General features: G+C 35.5%; 2 protein-coding genes across 4 annotated transcripts in view; one reads left to right on the top strand and one right to left on the bottom strand.

Annotated features, from left to right (window-relative positions):
* Positions 1–8,402, top strand: part of mia3 (MIA SH3 domain ER export factor 3) — a 31,388-nt gene extending 22,986 nt beyond the window's left edge. Inside the window, exons 25-28 of one of the 3 annotated variants that reach the window (XM_079888021.1) lie at positions 590–639; positions 785–838; positions 3,518–3,758; positions 4,411–8,402. In XM_079888021.1, the coding sequence (XP_079744147.1) occupies positions 590–639; positions 785–838; positions 3,518–3,758; positions 4,411–4,682 (617 nt within the window). In that variant the 3' untranslated portion in view covers positions 4,683–8,402. Of the gene's footprint in view, positions 1–589; positions 640–781; positions 839–3,517; positions 3,759–4,410 lie in introns of all 3 variants that reach the window. The other 2 variants (XM_079888020.1, XM_079888022.1) reach the window with 2 other exon arrangements.
* Positions 5,765–18,706, bottom strand: aida (axin interactor, dorsalization associated). Its single transcript, XM_079888051.1, has 10 exons — positions 18,408–18,706; positions 16,328–16,394; positions 15,753–15,806; positions 15,451–15,505; positions 14,832–14,895; positions 13,127–13,230; positions 11,772–11,894; positions 11,569–11,691; positions 11,218–11,335; positions 5,765–8,443 (listed from the first exon to the last, which is right to left on the bottom strand). The coding sequence occupies exons 1-10, from the start codon at positions 18,512–18,514 to the stop codon at positions 8,347–8,349; spliced, it is 912 nt and encodes a 303-aa protein (XP_079744177.1). The 5' UTR covers positions 18,515–18,706; the 3' UTR covers positions 5,765–8,346.
* Between the last annotated feature and the right edge of the window lie 1,606 nt (positions 18,707–20,312).

The following is a 20,312-nucleotide window of genomic DNA, read 5'->3' as shown; positions in this document are numbered from 1 at the left end:
AATTAATAGGTAATTTTCATTGCCATTTAAGTAAAATAACTGAACTTAAATATACGAGCTTGATAAAAATGATCATTCTAGAAGAAATATTGTTAAATGTAATTTATTCCTGTGATCAAAGCTGAATTTTCAGCATCATTACTCCAGTCTTCAGTGTCACGTGATCGTTCAGAAATCATTCTAATATGATGATCTGATGCTTAAGAAATTATGATTATTATTAGTTGAAAACTATTACATTTTCCAGGATTCTTTGATGAATAGAAAGTCTTTATTGTCATTTTAGATCAAATAATGCATCCTTGCTGAAAAAAGTATTAATTTCATCATCAAAAAAATCTTACTGACCCTAAACTTTTAAATAGTAATGTACAATTTTTTACACTCATCCATTTGTGTTGTTTATTCTGTTTTCGCCATGAAAATAGCCTTGTTACTGATATGGCATAAATACATTTATTAATTCCATTTATTACATCAACATTTAAATACTCAATGTAATTTAAAAATCTAATACTGTAAATAAAATAAATATTTTTGGTTTGCATTGCAGTTTGAGTGTGTCTAAATGTCATTTTGTCTTTTTCAGAAATGTTTCCTCCGATGACATCATCTCCATGTGCACATGACGGACCAATGGTAAAGAGCACAGGGTTGTTTTTGTCTCTGTTTGTAATTTGATGTGCAATGTTCACATGTTCACAAGGCGATCTCCAGTAAATGTCATGCATATGTAGATGTTGTTGTCCATTAAACGGCGGTGGGTGTGTTTGCTTTGAAGCAGACCGCACCGGTCACAGAGACGGCCGAGCCGGTCTCGTCTGAGCCCGTAGAGCCCGTGAGTACAGCGATGGGTGCTGGGATGGATGGGACTAGGGGTGGAATGGATCGCAGTCGACGGTGATCCGTATGGATCAGGACCCACGGTTCGGCACGCATGTGATGCGCGGATTAACTGCTAAATAATTTAACCATACTAGAGTTTGAAGGTTTTGTTTTGTCTTGTCAATTTACACTTTCAAACAATTTTAGAGAGAGAGAGAGAGAGACAGACAGACAGACAGAGAGAGAGAGAGACTTAGACTTTTAAAGGTCTATTTATTTACACAAAATTTAAAACATTAACTTTTCACATTAACAATGTCTCCATGAGAAGAGAAGAAGAAATAATAATAATCCTTTTCAAACACAGATACACTTAAATATACATTTCTAAGCAGCCATCATTATCAACATCACAAATCCATTGATTTATTCCCCATTTATATTTCAACATTTCAATGACTTTGACCAGTTTATAAAAAGTAAATTCAATTTTAATACGAGAGAGAGAGAGAGAGCCCTTTCCTTGCCCTTGAACGGACACATAAACAAAATAGTCAAAATACCCGTCTCGGCAAGTATTCTCTCGTTTATGTCATAAGTGAACAAAAGAGAAACAAAATTGAGAAAGAAACCGCATATTTCCCGGTCCGTGCAGTCGGTCTTAAAGTGACAGCACACACCTAATATTCCCACTGTTGTCTGTGTTAGTAATAAAATGACAAAATACAGCTTTAACAAAGATTAAACCATATTTCATTTCTACAGTGAACAAATAGTGTTATTTTTACATTTAGGCTTAATTATTAATTTCTGTACCTGAATATACCGTAAGACTTTAGTATTCGTCTCTGCTTGTAATTTGTGAATTTGTTCTTATTTTATTACTGACTGTTCACTTGTTTTAAGTAATGTGTGAACTTGATCAGTTAGGCTAGTAGTTTTTGATGTAGTACTTCAAGTGAGCTTTAAGTAAAAAAATTTTTTATATATATATTAATTTTTTATTTCTTTTTTTGCTGATCCGATCCGTGGCTCAAACCGCACATGATCCGAGCCGTGAGTTCTGTGATCCGCTCCACCACTAGATGGGTCGGGTTTGTGCACAGTGGCGGGGTGCTGATGACACATTTGATTGTGGCTCATGGCTTTTGTCAGCTGTGTTTGGGTCTTTAAAACCTGATTAAACACAAGTTTTGTTCATCAAGATGTGTTTCCTTTCACTTTCTAATCACCGTCTTGGGTCTTGTGCTCAGAATGTTGTGGGATGTTTAACAAAACTCATGTTTGTGAGTGAGTTCCAGCATGTTTTACGCCTGAAACATACTCTACGCAAGTACGCATGCCAGTGATTTCTAGCTATGCACGCTCGATTTTGTTGCCATTCATTTACATTTATTCATTTAGCAGACATTTTTATCCAAAGCGACTTACAAATGAGAGCAATAGAAGCTGTTAAACTAACAGTAGGACAACAATATGCAAGTGCTATGACACTTCTCAGTTATATCTAACACAGTATATGTCAATTTTTTTTTTTTTATAAATAGAGTAGAAGAGAAAGTGTTAGTATTACTGGATCAAGTGCTGCTTAAAAAGATTGCATTCATAATGCAATGCTGCAAAACTCTTATCTCCACAAGCACATGTTCTACCCAGGGTTAGTATAGGAAACTAAAACCAGAGTTTAACGTTTAAAAAATAAAAAAACCTCCTTTGATAATAGCAGTGATCCATTAGTATGCAGGATAGAGCAAAGGAAATAAAAAGAAAACACAAAAAAACTGGTTGAGATTGTTAAATAAAAGGTACAACAGGGAAATGGGTCCAAATTAAAGACTTCTGTTTAATTAAGTAACGTGCAAAAACAACGCATCGTGCATCAGGTTTATTTTATTTACACACTCATACAATTTACAACATTTTTGTGGATTGAACTTTAAAGAATTTTGCCAATATTCTGACAAAATGGGTTTGAAAGTGAAGAATTTAAGATATAAATATATAAATATTACTATTGGAACTACTATAGTAAAATAGTGTAAAATAAAATTATTATACTTGACAAATATTAATTTTATATTTTATTTTACTGTACATTTGTAATTTAAGACTGTCATTTCTGTTAATGTTTTTATAATTGGCGTTAGACTAATAGTCATCACATATAATTATTATTAATTAATCTCAAAGCTTTGAATTGTTAAGCTTTAGGTTTTGAAAGTGAAGAATTTAAGACAAATATAAGTATTATAACTTTATTTATTAAAATTATTAAATTCATTTTTATTTTACAGTGTAATTGTAATTTACAACAGTAATATATTTTCCTTATTTTTTTATAATTAGTTAGCTTAATACTCAAATTATAATAATATATTAATAATTATTTTAAATTAATATTAGAACTGATATTATTATTATTATTATTATTATTGTATTCAATTTGATTGGGTTTCTAAAATACCAGTGTAACTAATAAACATCAGAGAACTGTGAACATGGTAATGTGATGTTCAATTATTGAAATAATAACTTAAAATCTTCAAGTAAATATTTAGTGTCTGCTGTTGCGTTCTTGTTTAAAGTATGTTTCTGGTCTTACGATGGTTCATCTTGCTTGGTTCGGTTAACAGGAATCCACCGTTAAATCGCCATAATTATAATTATTGTTGTTCTGCATCTTCTCTTCCAGCTCTCCAAGTCTCAGAGTCAGGGATCTTTCCTGCCCTCTCCCATCCGGGATTCTCCGGTTCCTCCACCCAAGTCTTACGGACCCCCGATCATGCCGCCCAATGGGCCGCCGCCAATGATGATCCGACCGCCCAATGGCCACCTTCCCATGATGCCCCCTGAGCCTCGCTTCAGACCGCCACACATGGATTCTTACGGCCCTCCTCCGATCGGCCCGTATGGACCTGTACCGCCACCTTTTGGTAAGTTATCCAACACTGTTTTTGTGTTTTCATGACAGATTTATTCAAACATGCACTAAATAACAAAGACGTTACTATCAAGTTATGTAAAAATATAAATATAGTGTATACATTTAGCAAAATGCTCTTCTCTAGAGTTATTTTTCTAGCTGACTATCGAGTTTATGGACATTGAATGACATTTCTTGAGGTAAATGTAATTATGTGACATTAGGGGCTTTCGCACCGGATAGTTCCCCGAGAACTAATGGATCCCTTAGGAACATTTCCCTGGTTGCATTCGCACCGCCAGTAGGAACTCTGAAGTGATGTAAGCCGCGTTTGTTATTGAGACTTTTATTTTGATGGCGCTGAGAACGCCAGAGCCTGAGCTCACAGTGTTCGCTGTTCATTAGTTTACGATCTGTCTAACAGTTATCGTTATCGGCCCGATAAGAACATTTGGCCGATATATTAAAGCCGGTAAATAATGCATTACATCACCCCTTTAAACGCACTATTCTATCCCTCACACCCCAAGTTTTCATCCCTGTTAAAAATGGTGCTATTAAACATCATCGTCACTCAGTTTTGAAATTCATTTTTTTTTAGACAGATATTTATTTTCATTGCATCATTAACTGAAACTTTCCATTGCATTTTGTTTCGTCAGCACGAGGCCCACCGTTGGGACCCCTGCCTCCACATCCGCTCGGACCGCGCGACGTCCCGCCCGAATTTTTCGGACCTCGAGGACTTCCCCCTCGTCCCTTCCCTCCCGGATCAATGATTCCTCCTCCATACGCCGGACGCGGTTTCCCGGGCCCCGCTCCGCTGATTCCTCAAAGCTCCAGAGACGGTGACGGGAACGCCACACCAGCCAACGTCCCGCCGACGGACGGCTCCCATCAGAACGCCGGCGGATCCACGATGGCTGAGCCTTGAGAGTAGTGTTGTCAAAAGTACCGACTTCGGTACCAAGCAGAATCATGAACATCTCTGATTGGCCGTTGTGTTCATGAGCTCATTGGATATGTCTGTGATTGGCTACAATGATCAGCGCATGGGAGCGTTTGAAAGCACAACGAATTGTTTTGAAAGCACAAGCCGGACCGATCCGCTGATAGACGCTTGCTTTCAAACGCTCACGTGTGTGTATCTGTGTAAGAGCGTCATGTATATTTACAATATGATTTTGAAGCGCTGATCATTGTAGCGAATCACAGACCTATTTGATGAGCTCATGAACACAACGGCCAATCAGAGGTGTTTATGATTCCACTCAGCGCTCAAAGCGGCACATTTTTAAAATGTCAGTATCGACTTGGTACCGAAGTCGGTTCTTTTGCCAACGCTGCTTGAGAGAACAAGCCGTTTTGTCAGCTTGACTTTGTTCGGTCCTGATTCTTTTCGATATTTAAGCATCAAAATGCCACACCTGGTCTGGGCGGGAAGATTAACTCAAGTTTGATTTTGTGCTTAATTTTGTTTCAATAACACATTTGTGACAGAAATTATGAGGGTTTTGATTTTATATACATTAGCAAACCTTTCCTATGGAAATAGTTTTGATTTAATATACGTTTAAATTTCTTTTTCCGGTGGTTGTCATGTGGTTTAAAAATTATTATATCTACCACTCACCCAGTTGCTGATGCATTTTGGGATATCAAACAAAATATTTAGGCACGTGAGACGAACCTGTCATGAAGCCATTTCCTCATGCCTTTAATGTGAGAGGACTCTGAATTTTTATGCCTGCCTTTTTCACCATTTTTTTGAATGCACGTTATTTTCCCATATTCCTGTCCGGTCGCTTTTACTCATGATTCGCGAGCTCACCTGTTTATTTTAACTTTGATTTTGTCGTGCGTCTGCTCTTATGATTTCTTTTCCTAACGGAAAGGCACATATGATGTCATATTGACAAAGTATTTATACATTTCTTTCAGCTGCGTATACAAATAAAATATTCTCATAAATCAGACGTCCCTAATAAGCTCAATGGAAACTGATGAACTTCTCTGTTGTGCATCTGAGTTTTCATACAGCCAAATGTATCAATTAGTGTTGGACTGTAATGTTTGTGTAGAGACTAAATCATCTCACGGGCGATGCTTTTTAATAATGAAACATGAGCAGAATTCATTTGCGTGCAACAAAAGATTTGAATTGTTCTTGTGTAAATTGCTGCATTGAATTCAATGTCTATTTGCATAAAAATGATTTTATGAACGTTGTAAAAACATTTCTCATTCAATTCACGCAGGAATGATTTTACGAGCAAACGATTCACTGAATTGCAATAATTTACATAGTTGTTTTTATGAACCATTTACTCTCATCTTGTTTAATTCACAGAATGGTTTTACACCAGAAGTGCACAGAAAACCCTTCTGCCATGTTTCATAAACGCGGCCCGTGAATGATGTTCTCTGGGTGTTTGATGCAATGCTCTTGGAAACAAAAATAATCCAGTCCTCAAAATCCATATAGCTTTTTTTTTTTTTGTGGCATATACTGTTTTGTTGATATTAGAGTAAATTATTTTAGTAAGTGTGTTGAGAGGATGCATCTGAGAGTGTCTGCATCATGTGTTGAAATCTTAGGGAAGAAACGGTTTTAAAAATAAGTGGCATTGATTTCGTGGGAATGAATGATTTGAATAAAGCTGCTTTTTCCTGTAGTTTTGATGAATGTGTTTACTGGTGAAATCCAGCATTTCTATGTCATGCATCTCAGCATTCAACAGCCGTCTAGCTGATATGGACTAAATAATCCAGGACATAATTAATCATTAATCATTTTAGACACTCAAGATACACCTACAAATATTTGAATGTCATTGATTTAGATATCTATTTTAAGGAGCATGCACAAATTTAAATGATTGACAGAGAAGTTTGCATGGTTTGAAATGCTAAAACGATAGATGTGGAGTTGCAAATAAGTAATGCAAATGCATTACTGTGTGATTTTTCTAGGTGTGTTTGTGGTTAGTGGATCACGTTGATGGTTAATGTGATTCTTTACACCTGTGTGTAATACATCCAGTAAAAATAAACAAAACACCAGCTGATTCGAATACATTAAGGTCTGAGATAACATTTTATCATTTAATGCAATAAATTTGTGTGTATGTGTGAATCTAAGAATATTTCTATAGCAAACTGGCGGGAACTCGCATGGGAATGGGATTTCACTCTGGAGTCTGGACTCATGTATTTTCCATAAATCCAGGTAATTTGCATTTAGTAAATCATGCCAGCATGTCCTCATTCATGATATTGTTGATTCAAGCAGCATTGTCATTTATTAGAAATGGGACGTTTTTAAAAAAGATAGGCATCGTCCATCAAACAGTCTTCACAGAAATGCAATACTTTTTAACCATTTGGTTGGTTTTGATGATCCCGAGACTCCAACATTGATATTTAATACAACATAATTAAACAGCCTGATGGGAAAAGCATCAGTTATTTATTTCCTTAATACATTTTTTTTATTTTTTTTATCAGAAACTGTCCCCAAGTCAATCTTCCTCAGAAATAATTTAGTTCTAGTTAAACTGGGTTAAAACCGTACGTAAATTACGAATTAAACCGGCAAACTAACCACAAAGAGTTAATTGGCGCTAATTACAAAACCGACATGCTAATACTTCATTAGCTCCACAGTTTCTCCCCTCTACGGTCAAATTCCATATATTTACTGGCTTTGATTAATTCTCAAATAAACTTCTTAAATATACATTATTGTTATAGATCTTCCATGATATTAATAAGCCAAAGGCCACATTTCAAACAAGTATTAATGCTCTGTGATGCTAAATTAATATTAGCGAGAAGTTATATCCAACGGAAAACTGTTTTAACCAGTCTCAAAAACCAACATATTTATATATTTGAGTTTGTCAGTGTTGTTTCTTCAGGGTTTTTATGTTCTCCATGTGTATATGATGCAACAATGACTCCAAAATCAACAAGCCTGTCTGTTAAACATTTACAGCTCACCCAAAATGTAATATTTAGTCTTTATTTACTCACCCTCAAATAGTTCCAAACTTCTATGCTGATTTTTCCCTCCACAGAATGAGCACGTAACTTACACAACAAACAAATCAAGTAATTGAAAATGTTCAGATTTAATGTTTTAAGAACTAAACAGCAACTTAATCTTGCATTTCATTACCGAACTGAATGCATTGGGCTATTTTTATGTTTTGGAAGCTTTACAGACTATTAACAGTCACTGAATTGAAAATAGATGTAAAAATACTCTCTCAAAATAATAACAGCATACAGGTTTGGAACATGAGGGGGAGCAGTTTCTTTAATGAAATAAAAATGTAAAAACCCAATGGGAATTGTTGCGTAAACACCAAGTTACATCCGTTTTCATCAGAATAAATCATCATACAGAGCATTTCTTTGTACACCGTTCAGTTTTTGAAATGCTCGTCTCTCAGATGAAGAGCGGTGGAGACATCAGACTGTGTCCCAGACTGAAGATATGAAGAAAAGAGTCCGATATTGCAAAGAATGTGAGAGGCGACACACCGAATGTCTCCCTCTCCTGTCCTTTATGTGTTTGGCTTTATGATCTTTATTTAGTCTTTGTGCAAAGTCTGGTTAAGGTGCAGGTAAAGTGGTTTCTTCGTCAGGAGGTTGAGCTTTTTCCTCTTGAAGTCAGTTGGTTTCTTGTACCTAAAACCAGATTGCATTGCATATTAAAGGGATAGTTCACCCTAAAATGAAAATCAATTCATCATTTACTCACCCTGGTGTTGTTCTAATGCCGTATGCCCTTCTGTCTTTTATGGATTAAAAAAAGAAAGAAAAAAAAATGTCCTGCTCGCACTCATCCATACAATGGCAGTGAATAGCGACTAGCATTAGGCTTTTAAAAATGACAAAAAAGTATCACAGAATAATGACGCCATGTGACGAGTGTCATATATTTAAAGTGTTTTGGAGGTATACGATATGGTTTGGTGAAAAACAAACCAAAATTGTATGTATTATAACAAAAATCCTGAGCTTGGCCGTTGGTCTTCTGTGCTGTTCATGAGATTTGTCTGATGACATTTGAAACGCAATAACTTCTTATTACGACGAACACAACGGATATATTCACCTCAGAGAAGAAGCAACATGGGTTGTATTTCATGTCGTGTTTTTGTTCATCTCAATTTCTCACAGTTTGTGTGTCAGTCGGACTGAACTGAGTCTCATGAAAGACAGAAGACCAACGGCCAAGCTCAGGATTTCCATTTAATAATTCATTAAATTTCATCTTGTTTTTCACCAAATCCTATCGTATACCTCCAGAACACTTGGAATATACAACACGTGTCACACGGGATCATTCTGATTCTTTTGTCATTTTAAAAGGGGTGGTTGATTATGATTTGACTTTTCTAACTTTAGTTAGTTTAGTTAGCTACACATACGCTTCATAAACTCATCAACTAATAGGGTGACCACCTGCTAATAAGCCCAAGGGGGGACAAGGGGTATGTTTCTGAGGGACAATGTGGGACACTGCCTGGCGCGGCGGTGCCCCACTGGCAGACTCAATGATAGTGGTTTACCCATTTCTAGCACATACCACCTTGCATAGTATTAATAATGCCCTATTCTCCTAAACGTGTAATTTTTGATGTATGCTCATGAATAGGCCAAACAATGTGTATTTTTTTTCTAAATAAAGACTCATAATATTTTGAACATTCAATGAATTGACAGATGTACTTCCACTTAAGATTTACTATTTAATTTTATTTATTTTTCATTACAATTTATTTACTTTAAATAAATTAATAAATTATAATATAAATTTATAGGATTAACAGGAATTGTAGTTGCTCAACACCACAGGAACAGTTAAAAAAAAGTATTTAAAAAAAAATACGATTGACCTCGTATTCCCCTCCCTCCATGTCCGATTGAGAAGGACGTTTTGCAAAGGTCACAAAAAGCCCTCTCGGTATCCCCCTCAACACCTTCCAGCCACAAATATTCATTTCCCAATTCTTGTTTCTTGTACTCACACCTTCTCTTTTTAATTGATGATGGCGTTGGCTCTCAGACAGTCTCTTTCTCGAATTTTTCGAATTGGAAAGCGCGCATCTGAAAGTTCCTTCCATAGACTGTTCCTTCCTTCCAAGTGTGTCTGGTATGCGCGTGCGTGCGCTGTCATGACAACAACGAAAAAGTTGACAACAACCTAGTCAGCAGTTCAACTGAGGGGTTTGTGTGGCAACAATAGCATGCTGAAATGTCAAGTAATGTTCGTTTGTCTGCTTGGGGCTCGAGTATATAGAGCGACCAACTTTTTTTGAGCAAGCATAGATTATGCGTGACACGGTCTCAATTTGCGTGACGCGTGAATTGGGCTTCAAACGCTGTGCGCGCACGCGCTACGCGGGACGGGTGGTCACCCTATCAACTAACCATTCAGAAATGTCCTGTTGCTTCTACATGTTGTCACTTCTTCTTGAGTCTCTCCATCATTGTCTGACTCCGGTTTGAACATAAACATTGAGATTTTTCAGTGCATGTGTGTGTGAGGTAAAATGACACAAGCTGTTGAAGCTCCGCCCCCTGTGCCGGGAGCAGCAGCTCATTTGTATTTAAAGGGACAGACACAAAACGGTGCGTTTTTGCTCACCCTCAAAAAGTGAGAACTTTAACATGCTGTATAAAAATATCTGTGGAGTATTTTCAGCTAAAACTTCACACACTCTGGGGACATCAGAGACTTATTTTACATCTTTACAAGGGCATTATAGCACCCCTTTAAAGCAACACTAAGGAACTTTTCCTCTTCAGTCGCTCTACAGGTTGGAAGCGGAATTGTCCATTACCGCTGTCGTAAATAGTTTCGTTGCACGCACGCTCGCTGTTTATCCAGCACCGGCTTTGGAATGAACAATGTCCACAGACAAGGTATGTTGCATAATTTCATGAAAGTAATGATGTATTGTGACATCAGAAACGAAGAAAAACTAAATAATGACTATAGTAATTGAAGTTTGGCTTGACGTAAAGCAAGTAAAATCTGCAGTTTTCTTATGTCTCATTCGAACTACAGAAACGGGACCCGGTTTGGCAAACTTGCATAGTGTGGTTAAAGCAGATATAGGGTTGCAAAGCGAATCCAGAAGTGCCTTTCACCCTGTTACGACTTGATGAACCACTGATACGATTTTGGAAACATTATTTTAAGTTAAAAAATGTTCCTTAGTGTTGCTTTAAAAGCTTGATGGCGGTCGCTATTCACTGCCATTATATGGACGAGCACGAGCTTGCAAACATTTTTTTTTAATTATCCTTTTGTGGTCCATAAAAAAAATTAGAACAACACCAGGGAAAGTACATAATTTTATATTATGGTGAACCCTTTAACTATTTGTTTGTTAGTTAAATGTAGGTACAGTGTAGATGCAACAGTCTGGAATAACTCATCTTGTACTCACAGTTCTATAACAATGGGACCCGGTTTGATTTCATCCATTTCCATGAAGGCGAAACACTTGGTGCTGGTGAATCTTTTCTTGGGTTTGTAGTGTTTGAATTCAAAGAAAATAGCTGTACCTACAGAAGAGACACACACGATAATGACCAAGCGCATACAATAAGGTTTCATTTGTTAAAATAATTTACCATGAACTAACAATAAAATACTTAATGCATTATTAAAATCAAAAGTTGTATCTGGACCCGAGTTAACATGAATTGACAATGAACAGTCATATTATATATCATACACCATCTTAAATCATACACATCCAAAACTTTTTCAGTTACGCTTAAGTGCAAAGTGAGACCTTTCGGTAGTTTTTCTAGATGTTTCTGGATTTCCACTTCCACGCTAAAATGAATATACGTGTCCTCTTTCCGCGTGGCCACTGGAGTCTCCTGAACTGGATTCAAGTCTATACCGTTCAGATCTGGAGAAGAGAGAAGAGAGAATATGTGAGAATATGTCAGGGCAGTAAATCTGAGGTTGAGAAACGCTGCTGAGCTCTACCTTTAACACTGACTGTGATGTACGGGTCGATACACTGTCCTGCATCTTTCAGACCGATCTTCTCTATCGTCAGCGTGAGCAAAGTCATTCCCGGCTCCGAGGGTAACCGTGGCAACAGAGTACCTGTCAAAGACGTCAAACTTTCATTAAAACCATGATGATGAAAAAATGCACGGATGAAAATTTGTTTGCTTATTAACAAACTAAATGGATCAATTGGCACTGTTTAAAGTCTTACATCATAAGTTTAATGTTGTTTATATGTCTATGTGGTGTTTTTAATGTGCTTTAAGACAAAGCATGTGTAAATTCATAAGTCGACAGCATTGCTGAGTATTTCCTCCTTAAAACTGCAGTGAACCAAAGACAGTCTCAAAAACACGCTTTGAAATCGCTGGTGTTTCTGACGTCACAAACTACCTTGTAACCAATCAGATCAACGTGTGATCGTCAACCAGTGGATCTCTGAGCTGAGTGAGTGAGTGGAGGCGGGGCACATTTGCATATTCATAGAAGGACGTATACTATATGAGGCAAGGGTGTCGAGTTACATTCAAGATATTTTAAGGCATGATGAACTTTTTTCCCCAAGGAAAAAACGTTTACATATGTCATTTTGGTGATCAAAGATAAGTAGTTAGTTATACTAAAATAACACTGAATGTGAAATGTGAGCTCGTTATTTTGAGGCAGAAAATCATATTTAAGGCTTATCATTCATGTCCATAGCATAACAATGATCATACGAAGTGCATTAGAAATGCATGATTCTGGGAAAAAAATAGATTTTTGTTGTTGTTGTTTAAAACGGATAAAAAATAAAAAAATAAAACGCATCACGATTGTGATTCTAAATAGACAACTAAACAAAACAACATTTCATTTACTAGAGGTTTGTTTTTTTTAAATGGGTTGAGTGAATGATTCAACGACTCACTCATAAAGACTTCACTTGTTTCATTACTGGATGAATCTGTGTTTTTGAACAAATCTCTTGAATGATTCAATGACAAATACTGTATAACAGTCACTTAACGGTCTCCACCTACTGGTGTAACGATGTAATGATACAATTGCTGAAGCACCATGTTACTTTCGAAAGGTTATTTACTCTATATTTATCTCAGTACTTCTGTGATCATTTGAATATTTGTAAGACAGAAATAACGATACTGTGAGGTTGAAAAATACATGACGACTGCCCTCTCTGGATCAGAACACAGATCTGAATGTTCGCTGTGGTCGGACTTGTCAATGCTGGAATGAGATTGCGATCTTTTAATGATTAATCATGCAGCTCTAAAGTGCTTAACAAATTAGTCCAGCTGAACGTCATGCACTATGCCGTGAATCACCTGGCACCCTTGAAGGGAATGATGGAGTTGAACCTGCTCCAGTACCAGCGTCCAGCTCCTCCTCAAAATCAAGGTTTTCCTCCTCGCCTGGTGCAAGAATCTTCCTAAACACACACAGAACTGAGAGTCAATCACTGTATCCGCAAAAACATCTGTAAAAAAGAATAGTAGTATAGTAAATATTGTAAATATCTTCGAGGCGTAATGTAGTGCAGATAATCATTATAGAGATCAACAGTCGAGTTCCGAAAGTAAAAACTCCATTCATTTACTCCATAAGGAAATTATGGAAGCTTGTTTCCACCACTGAATAATAAATAAATAATAATAATTGCGACTTTTTATCTCACATTTCTGACTTTTTTTCTCACAATTGCGATATCAAGTCAGAATTGTGAGAAATAAAGTCGCAATTGTGAGATATAAAGTCGCAATTGTGAGATATAAAGTCGCAATTGCATGTTATAAAGTCAGAATTGTGAGATATAAACTCTTCTGAGGTAAAAAAAAAAAAAAAAAAAGTGTGTCTTTTTTCCCTTAGAATTGGACTTTATATCTCGCAATTCTGACATCTTTTCTCGCAAAACTCGCAATTATGTGTTATAAAGTCAGAATTGCGAGATATAAAGTCAGAATTGCGAGATATAAAGTCAGGATTGCGAGATATAAAGTCAGAATTGCGAGATATAAAGTCAGGATTGTGAGATATAAAGTCAGAGTTGTGAGATATAAAGTCAGAATTGTGAGATATAAAGTCAGGATTGCGAGATATAAAGTCAGAATTGCGAGATATAAAGTCAGGATTGCGAGATATAAAGTCAGAATTGTGAGATATAAAGTCAGAATTGTGAGATATAAAGTCAGGATTGCGAGATATAAAGTCAGAATTGTGAGATATAAAGTCAGGATTGCGAGATATAAAGTCAGGATTGTGAGATATAAAGTCAGAGTTGTGAGATATAAAGTCAGAATTGCGAGATATAAAGTCAGGATTGCGAGATATAAAGTCAGGATTGCGAGATATAAAGTCAGAATTGTGAGATATAAAGTCAGAATTGCGAATTGCGCAATTATCTTTTAAAATGTTTTATTTTGTGGTTTTATTTTGTGGTTAAACCTTTAAAGACAGACGTACTGTGAGCTCCAGAGTTTATAATCAGTGGTGTTTGCTTCTGCTGAAGCCGTCAGTCAACATCATTTCAACTTAGTTTTAAAATAATCATGTTTAACAGCTGAATTTGTGGTGAAAAACTACATTTCCCATGATGCAGTACAGAAAATTCCACCAATCAGAGTTAAAACATGCAACACACGCCAAATGAGCTCTTTAGCTCCGCCCACTCCCATGAAGCACTGCGTAATCAACATTTCTAAATGAGTAGTTTTATATTTCTCCAACATTTTTAATTCTATTATGCTGTTTGCAAAGCTTCATGGGATTGTAGTTCTTTCCCTCACTAAAGATGTTAAGTTCTTGTACCTTGTCTGACTTTCAAATACTTTTTTGCTTCAAATCAAAGTGTGTATTGTTATGATTCTCCTCGTCGGCTTATAACGCTTTAAAGAAGACTTTTTTTGGAGTCCCTATGGGAGAAATACTTCCGGAACCAACGGCGCTGAAAAAGGGGGCGGGCACTAAGGCACTGGACTGACCAATCAGCATCCAGGACCAGAACCATCCATACCATGAACACTGAAGAATTACCTCAAAGGCACTGGTTGGACATCAAAAGGGAAATCTTTGTTGTAAGTCAGAATGTTCTTAATAACTGTAGAGAAACAGAAGAATAGCAGTGATATATAAACTATATAAAAGGATATCAGCACTACTGATGTTTTAAATGGGTTTTAACCCTGTAAAAAAAAAGAGTTTATTGTACCTTTACTTAATAATATAAATGAGCATCTTAAAAAAAAAGTTTGCATGTGTTTTGTATAAAAAAAATTTATTCAGAGGCACAAACTGAGGAAAAATATGCAATTTTGTGCAAATTTAAATATATAAAAAGATGAAACTGATGCTTGTAATGTAAATCAATGAGATCTTTATAACAGTATAGCAGATACTTATATAATATGCATATAAATATCCGTCTTCACTCTATATCTCCCAATAATATGTCTTAGTAAGATAATATTTAATACTTAGTTTTATGATCAAAGCTCTGTAGTTTTAAAGCATAATGCAATAAAAATAATGATTGAGAGATGAACAAATAAACCTGGAGGAGATTGTGTGCGATCAGCAGTTTGGATCATGTTAGATCATTTATAATATCATTTATAGGGTAAAATTCATTCATATCACATATTTATGTACATACTGGGTTCCAGTTTTTTCAGGTCTTCTAACTTGAACTCCTCTTGAGATTGAGTGCACTGACAAAGACAGAGAAAATTAAAAAGAGCACTGATAATTTGTTTATCATCATCAAATATTATATTCACAATGCGAGATAATAAATACACGGCAGGTGGGGTGATTTGAGAAATATCTTCAGCTAGATTTGTTCATTTCTGGATGAAACTGTAAGTGGTGTTTGGATGTGCATAAGCTGCCATAATAATTCATGCAATTTCTTTAGCAAAACCACTAATTAACTGTCATGTCCCGAACAGCACTGACCTGTAAGGCTGCACTTCGCATTTCAAGGCATGTTGCAAACTTTCCCAGGGTTTTCTGGAGAAAACAAATATTAATATTATGAGCTAAGAACAGAAAGCAGATCTAAAATTAGTTTGATCTCAATTTAAAATATTTAAACGGTGTTTAATTGCATTTGCTGTCATGTTGGGCATTACAATCACCATGAGACCAAAATGGACATTTTAGATTATTTTGCAGTATTGCAGTATTTATAATAAATGATTTATCCGTGCACATCATTATTTTTGTTAAATTCATACACTATTGTAATCTTGAATCAGAATATCTTCCCTCTTCTCTGATGATGAGGGCGGGGCAATAACTTGTCACTCACATGAGATCAGCCAATAGCAAACCACCACCATCCAATCAATTCCCCACAGACAAAATCAAGCCCCGCCCACATTTGTTCTTGTTCCAGATGCAGTTTCATGTATAGAGAAAGAATCTATAGTATTTTATCTATAGAGAAGAAAAGACTGGGGCAACTTCTGTTTCTTGCTGACTTTTTTTTTTTTTTTAAAAAGATTGTCAGCTCTGGGAAACACACATACCTTCTGTTCCTCTGTAAAATCATGCAAGTTTGATGACTGCACTTCTTTCTGAAGTTGCCTTGCGAGTCTGAAAAAGAAAAAGAAAGAAAATCACAGTTTTTTCACATTTACTAACATAGGTTAGTAAATGACAGAATGCCATTTTAATTTTAAAGGCAGGGTAGGTGATTTGTTTCAGAAACATTTTTTGTTCAATCACTAAGTTAAGTGGTCTAAATGTATTTATACGTATATCTATCGTACAGGGATATATATATATATACAGTGCTATGCATAAGTTTAGACACCCATGCTAAAGTTGACTAAAAAGAGGAATAAAAAAATCATCTTTTGGAAATTGAACTTAATGCCTTAATTAAAAAAATTAGGAAAAATCCAACCTTTAAGGACACCAATTTTCTTTGTGAATGAATAATGTATGGTAAATAAATAAATGTTCTTCCTTAAAATACAGGGTGCATAAGTTTGGACACCCCTATGTTAAATTCCCATAGAAGCAGGCAGATTTTTATTTTTAAGTATTTTGTATTATTATTTTTTTAGGATACTATGCATCCTGATAAAGTTCCCTTGGCCTTTGGAATTAAAATAGCCCCACATCATCACATAGCCTTCACCATACCTAGAGATTGGCATGGAGTACTTTCCATAAGATCATCTCTCAATGCAAATCAAACCAGCTATTAGGCTAACTGAAATAAAACCATGCCAGTCTCTAGGTATGGTGAAGGCTATGTGATGATGTGGGGCTATTTTAATTCCAGAGGCCAAGGGAACTTTATCAGGATGCATAGTATCCTGGATCCATGAAGTAAATGGCCTTTAAAAATAAAAATCTGCCTGCCTCTATGGGAATTTAACATAGGGGTGTCCAAAAATTATGCACCCTGTATTTTAAGGAAGAACATTTATTTATTTACGATACATTATTCATTCACAAAGAAAATTGGTGTCCTTAAAGGTTGGATTTTTCCTAATTTTTTTAATTAAGGCATTAAGTTCAATTTCCAAAAGATGATTTTTTATTCCTCTTTTTAGTCAACTTTAGCATGGGTGTCTAAACTTATGCATAGCACTGTATATATATATATAAAACCCTGGCAGGAAAATAAACACTGAATATATTTCCATTCACACAACATGTTTCTCTCTTTTTATAGCTCATGATGAAAAAATAAAACGCATCAAATAACGTCAAATTGAAGAATTAATACATTTGGAAAGACAAAATCCATGTTCTGGATGAAAATATAAGAATTTTCAGTAAAACTAAGGTTCATTAGTTAACATTAGTTATTTATGTATTAACTAACATGAACTAACAATAAGCAACACATTTGTTACAGTATTTATTAATCTTTGTTAATGATAGTTAGTAAAAATACAGCTGTTCATTGTTTGTTCATGTTAGTTCACAGTGCATTAACATGTTAACAAATACAACCTTTGATTTTAATAACGTATTAGTAAATGTTGAAATTAATATTAACTAAGATTAATAAATGCTGAAGAACTATTGTTCATGTTATTAACTAAGGTAGTTAAATAATGTGATTATGTGAACTAATGAACCTTATTGTAAAGTGTTACCGAATTGTATTTGCAGTTTGTGTTCCATGAACAAGTGCACATAATCTACGTTAAAACCCACAAAGAAAAAGCGAGAGAAGAGTGTGAAGAGCAGAAAAGCTGAAGCTGTTTGTCTGATGTGTGTGTGTGTGTGTGTGTGTGTGTGTGTGATTGACCTAAATGGCATGAATTCAGATTGAGATGAGAGTGAAGCCCCGCCCCCCGCTCGAGGAGGGTGTGGCGCGCGACATAATGCAAACAGGCTGTCAAACACTCAACAGTTCTTCACTCACTCACCACATCTAATGCACATCTACAACACACACAATGCAAGACCATGCAAAATTGAGTAGAAAAAATATATAAAATGCAACTTTCTGAGATTCCAATGCATCACTTGTCATGCCATGTTCTGTTAGATTTTTTTTTTAGGAAAGAAAAATTCTATCCTGCTCTGACCCAGAGATCGCCAAATACATTTTTTTTTTTTAATCAGAAATGCGCAACTTACATCTGATATTCATCGATGGCTTCCACCAGCTGCCCCCACGAATCAAAGTCCGTGCCCTTTCTAAAACTCGCGTGCCATTTCTGGACGGTCTTGCTGACATCTGACATCTTCTCGGGTTAAAGTTGCGCGCAGGCTTTGGTTTGTGACATCGCTGGTGGAGTTTTATCTCCAGCGCCGCATTGTTGCGCACCGCCGGGAAACACACTGGGCTCCGGAAGCACCGGTGGCACCGCCACTCACCGACACAGGCCTGGTGCGAGTGCAACCGAACTACCTGCGACTGCACCGGAAGACGCGCCCACTAGTGGCGTTTTCAAAATAAAAGTCCTATTTCGACTTCTAGAAACAACTTTATTTTTTATTATGCAATAACAAATACAAAATAACCATAAATGAGCAATAAATTAACATATAAACAATACACAGAAAAATAGGGTTACATTACATAAACATAAAGAATATTAAGCTAGCTTAAATGATTGACACCAACGTAGAGTCTTACAAGCAGCAGAGTTTTTAGAATTCCTCAAGGAGTTCAAATATATATCAAAATCTTTCTTAAAAATGAAAAAGGAAGGAGTTTTCTTTGAAAACTTACACTTGTGAATATAAAATTTGGCAAGAAAAAGTAATAAGTTGAGAATAAATTTAAAATGATAAGGGTCTACTTTCAGAGAGTCACCAAAAAACACAATTTTTTGGCTTATGCAAAAGTTTACAGACATATATCTTTTAACAAAATTTGAAAAGTCAACCCAAAATATTTTGCAATACATACATTCCCAAAATAAATGAGTAATTGTCTCATCAACCTGATGACAAAAGGTGCACAAAGGGGAGATACTATTATTAAATTTAGCAAAATTATAATTAACTGGATAGCAATTATGAATAATTTTAAAAGATACTTCAACAACTTTATTAGATAAAAATAACTTTTTCTGAAGGAGCCAGAAATCTTCCCATACTATATTATTATCAAATTTGTTGTTCCAAAAGCTTACACAAGCAGGTGAAGAAATCTGATCCTTGTTAAGAATTGAGCGAATTTTCTTGTTTGACAATCTGCTGAAAGGAGTTTGATCAACAAATAAATTAGTGTTGTCAAATATAGGTGGAGAGCATAAAGGACCTTTAGGGCCAGGATTGACTAAAGGTTTCACACAATCAGGAATTGCCCCAAAAACAATGGCATATTCTCTTGGGGGGACTGGAAAAGAGAATTCTTGCATAAAGTGTTCATAAGAGAGCAAGACACCCCTTTCATCTAAAAGTTGACTCACTAAAAGTATATTTTTATCAAACCAATTGTTTAAAAAAAGAGATTTATTTTTATATTTAATATTTTGGTTGTTCCAAATAAAATAATTATGCGGAGAAAATGTATACTTATATATCAGGGACCAGCATATTAAAGCCTGTTTATGAAAACTAGAAAGAGTTAAAGTTGTTTTAGAAATGTCATAGTTGCAGCGTAACAAAAAATGCAAACCTCCAACTGAACTGAAAATATAATTTGGGATAATATTCCAAAAAGATGTAGGATTGTTCAAGAAAGATTTTATCCACTTAACCTTGAAAGAATTATTAAGAGTGGAAAAGTCCACTTCTAGAAACAACTTAACAAGAACAAAGTGAGAGAGGGATCTCGTCATTCTAATTTATGAGAACTCGCTTGTTTTGCGAAAGTAAAACTAGTAAGTAATTGCGTTATATAAATGAATTTTTACTTTCCTTAGTCATTAATGTGTGATTAATACCACATACATGAGAATATCTTTATAATTTTTAAAAATGCAATATAATATATAATATATTTTTCAGTGTGTATGTGTGTGAGTGTGTGTGTATATATATATCTACCACATAATGGTAGTTAGAAGCAATGAGGACAATAAATCAACT

Source organism: Squalius cephalus (assembly GCF_949319135.1).
Source record: "Squalius cephalus genome assembly, chromosome: 12".
Lineage (NCBI taxonomy): Eukaryota > Metazoa > Chordata > Actinopteri > Cypriniformes > Leuciscidae > Squalius > Squalius cephalus.
Note: the sequence above shows the minus strand (reverse complement) of the source record. Positions and strands in the feature narration are given on the sequence as shown.

Coding starts and splice junctions, on each gene's coding strand:
- aida (XM_079888051.1), bottom strand. CDS start 18,514: ATGTCAGATGTCAGCAAGACCGTCCAGAAATGGCACGCGAGTTTTAGA. Junction 16,395..18,407: donor GCCATCGATGAATATCAGAT/GTAAGTTGCGCA, acceptor TTTCTTTTTCAG/ACTCGCAAGGCAACTTCAGA. Junction 11,336..11,568: donor TCTAGAAAAACTACCGAAAG/GTCTCACTTTGC, acceptor TCTCTTCTGTAG/GTACAGCTATTTTCTTTGAA.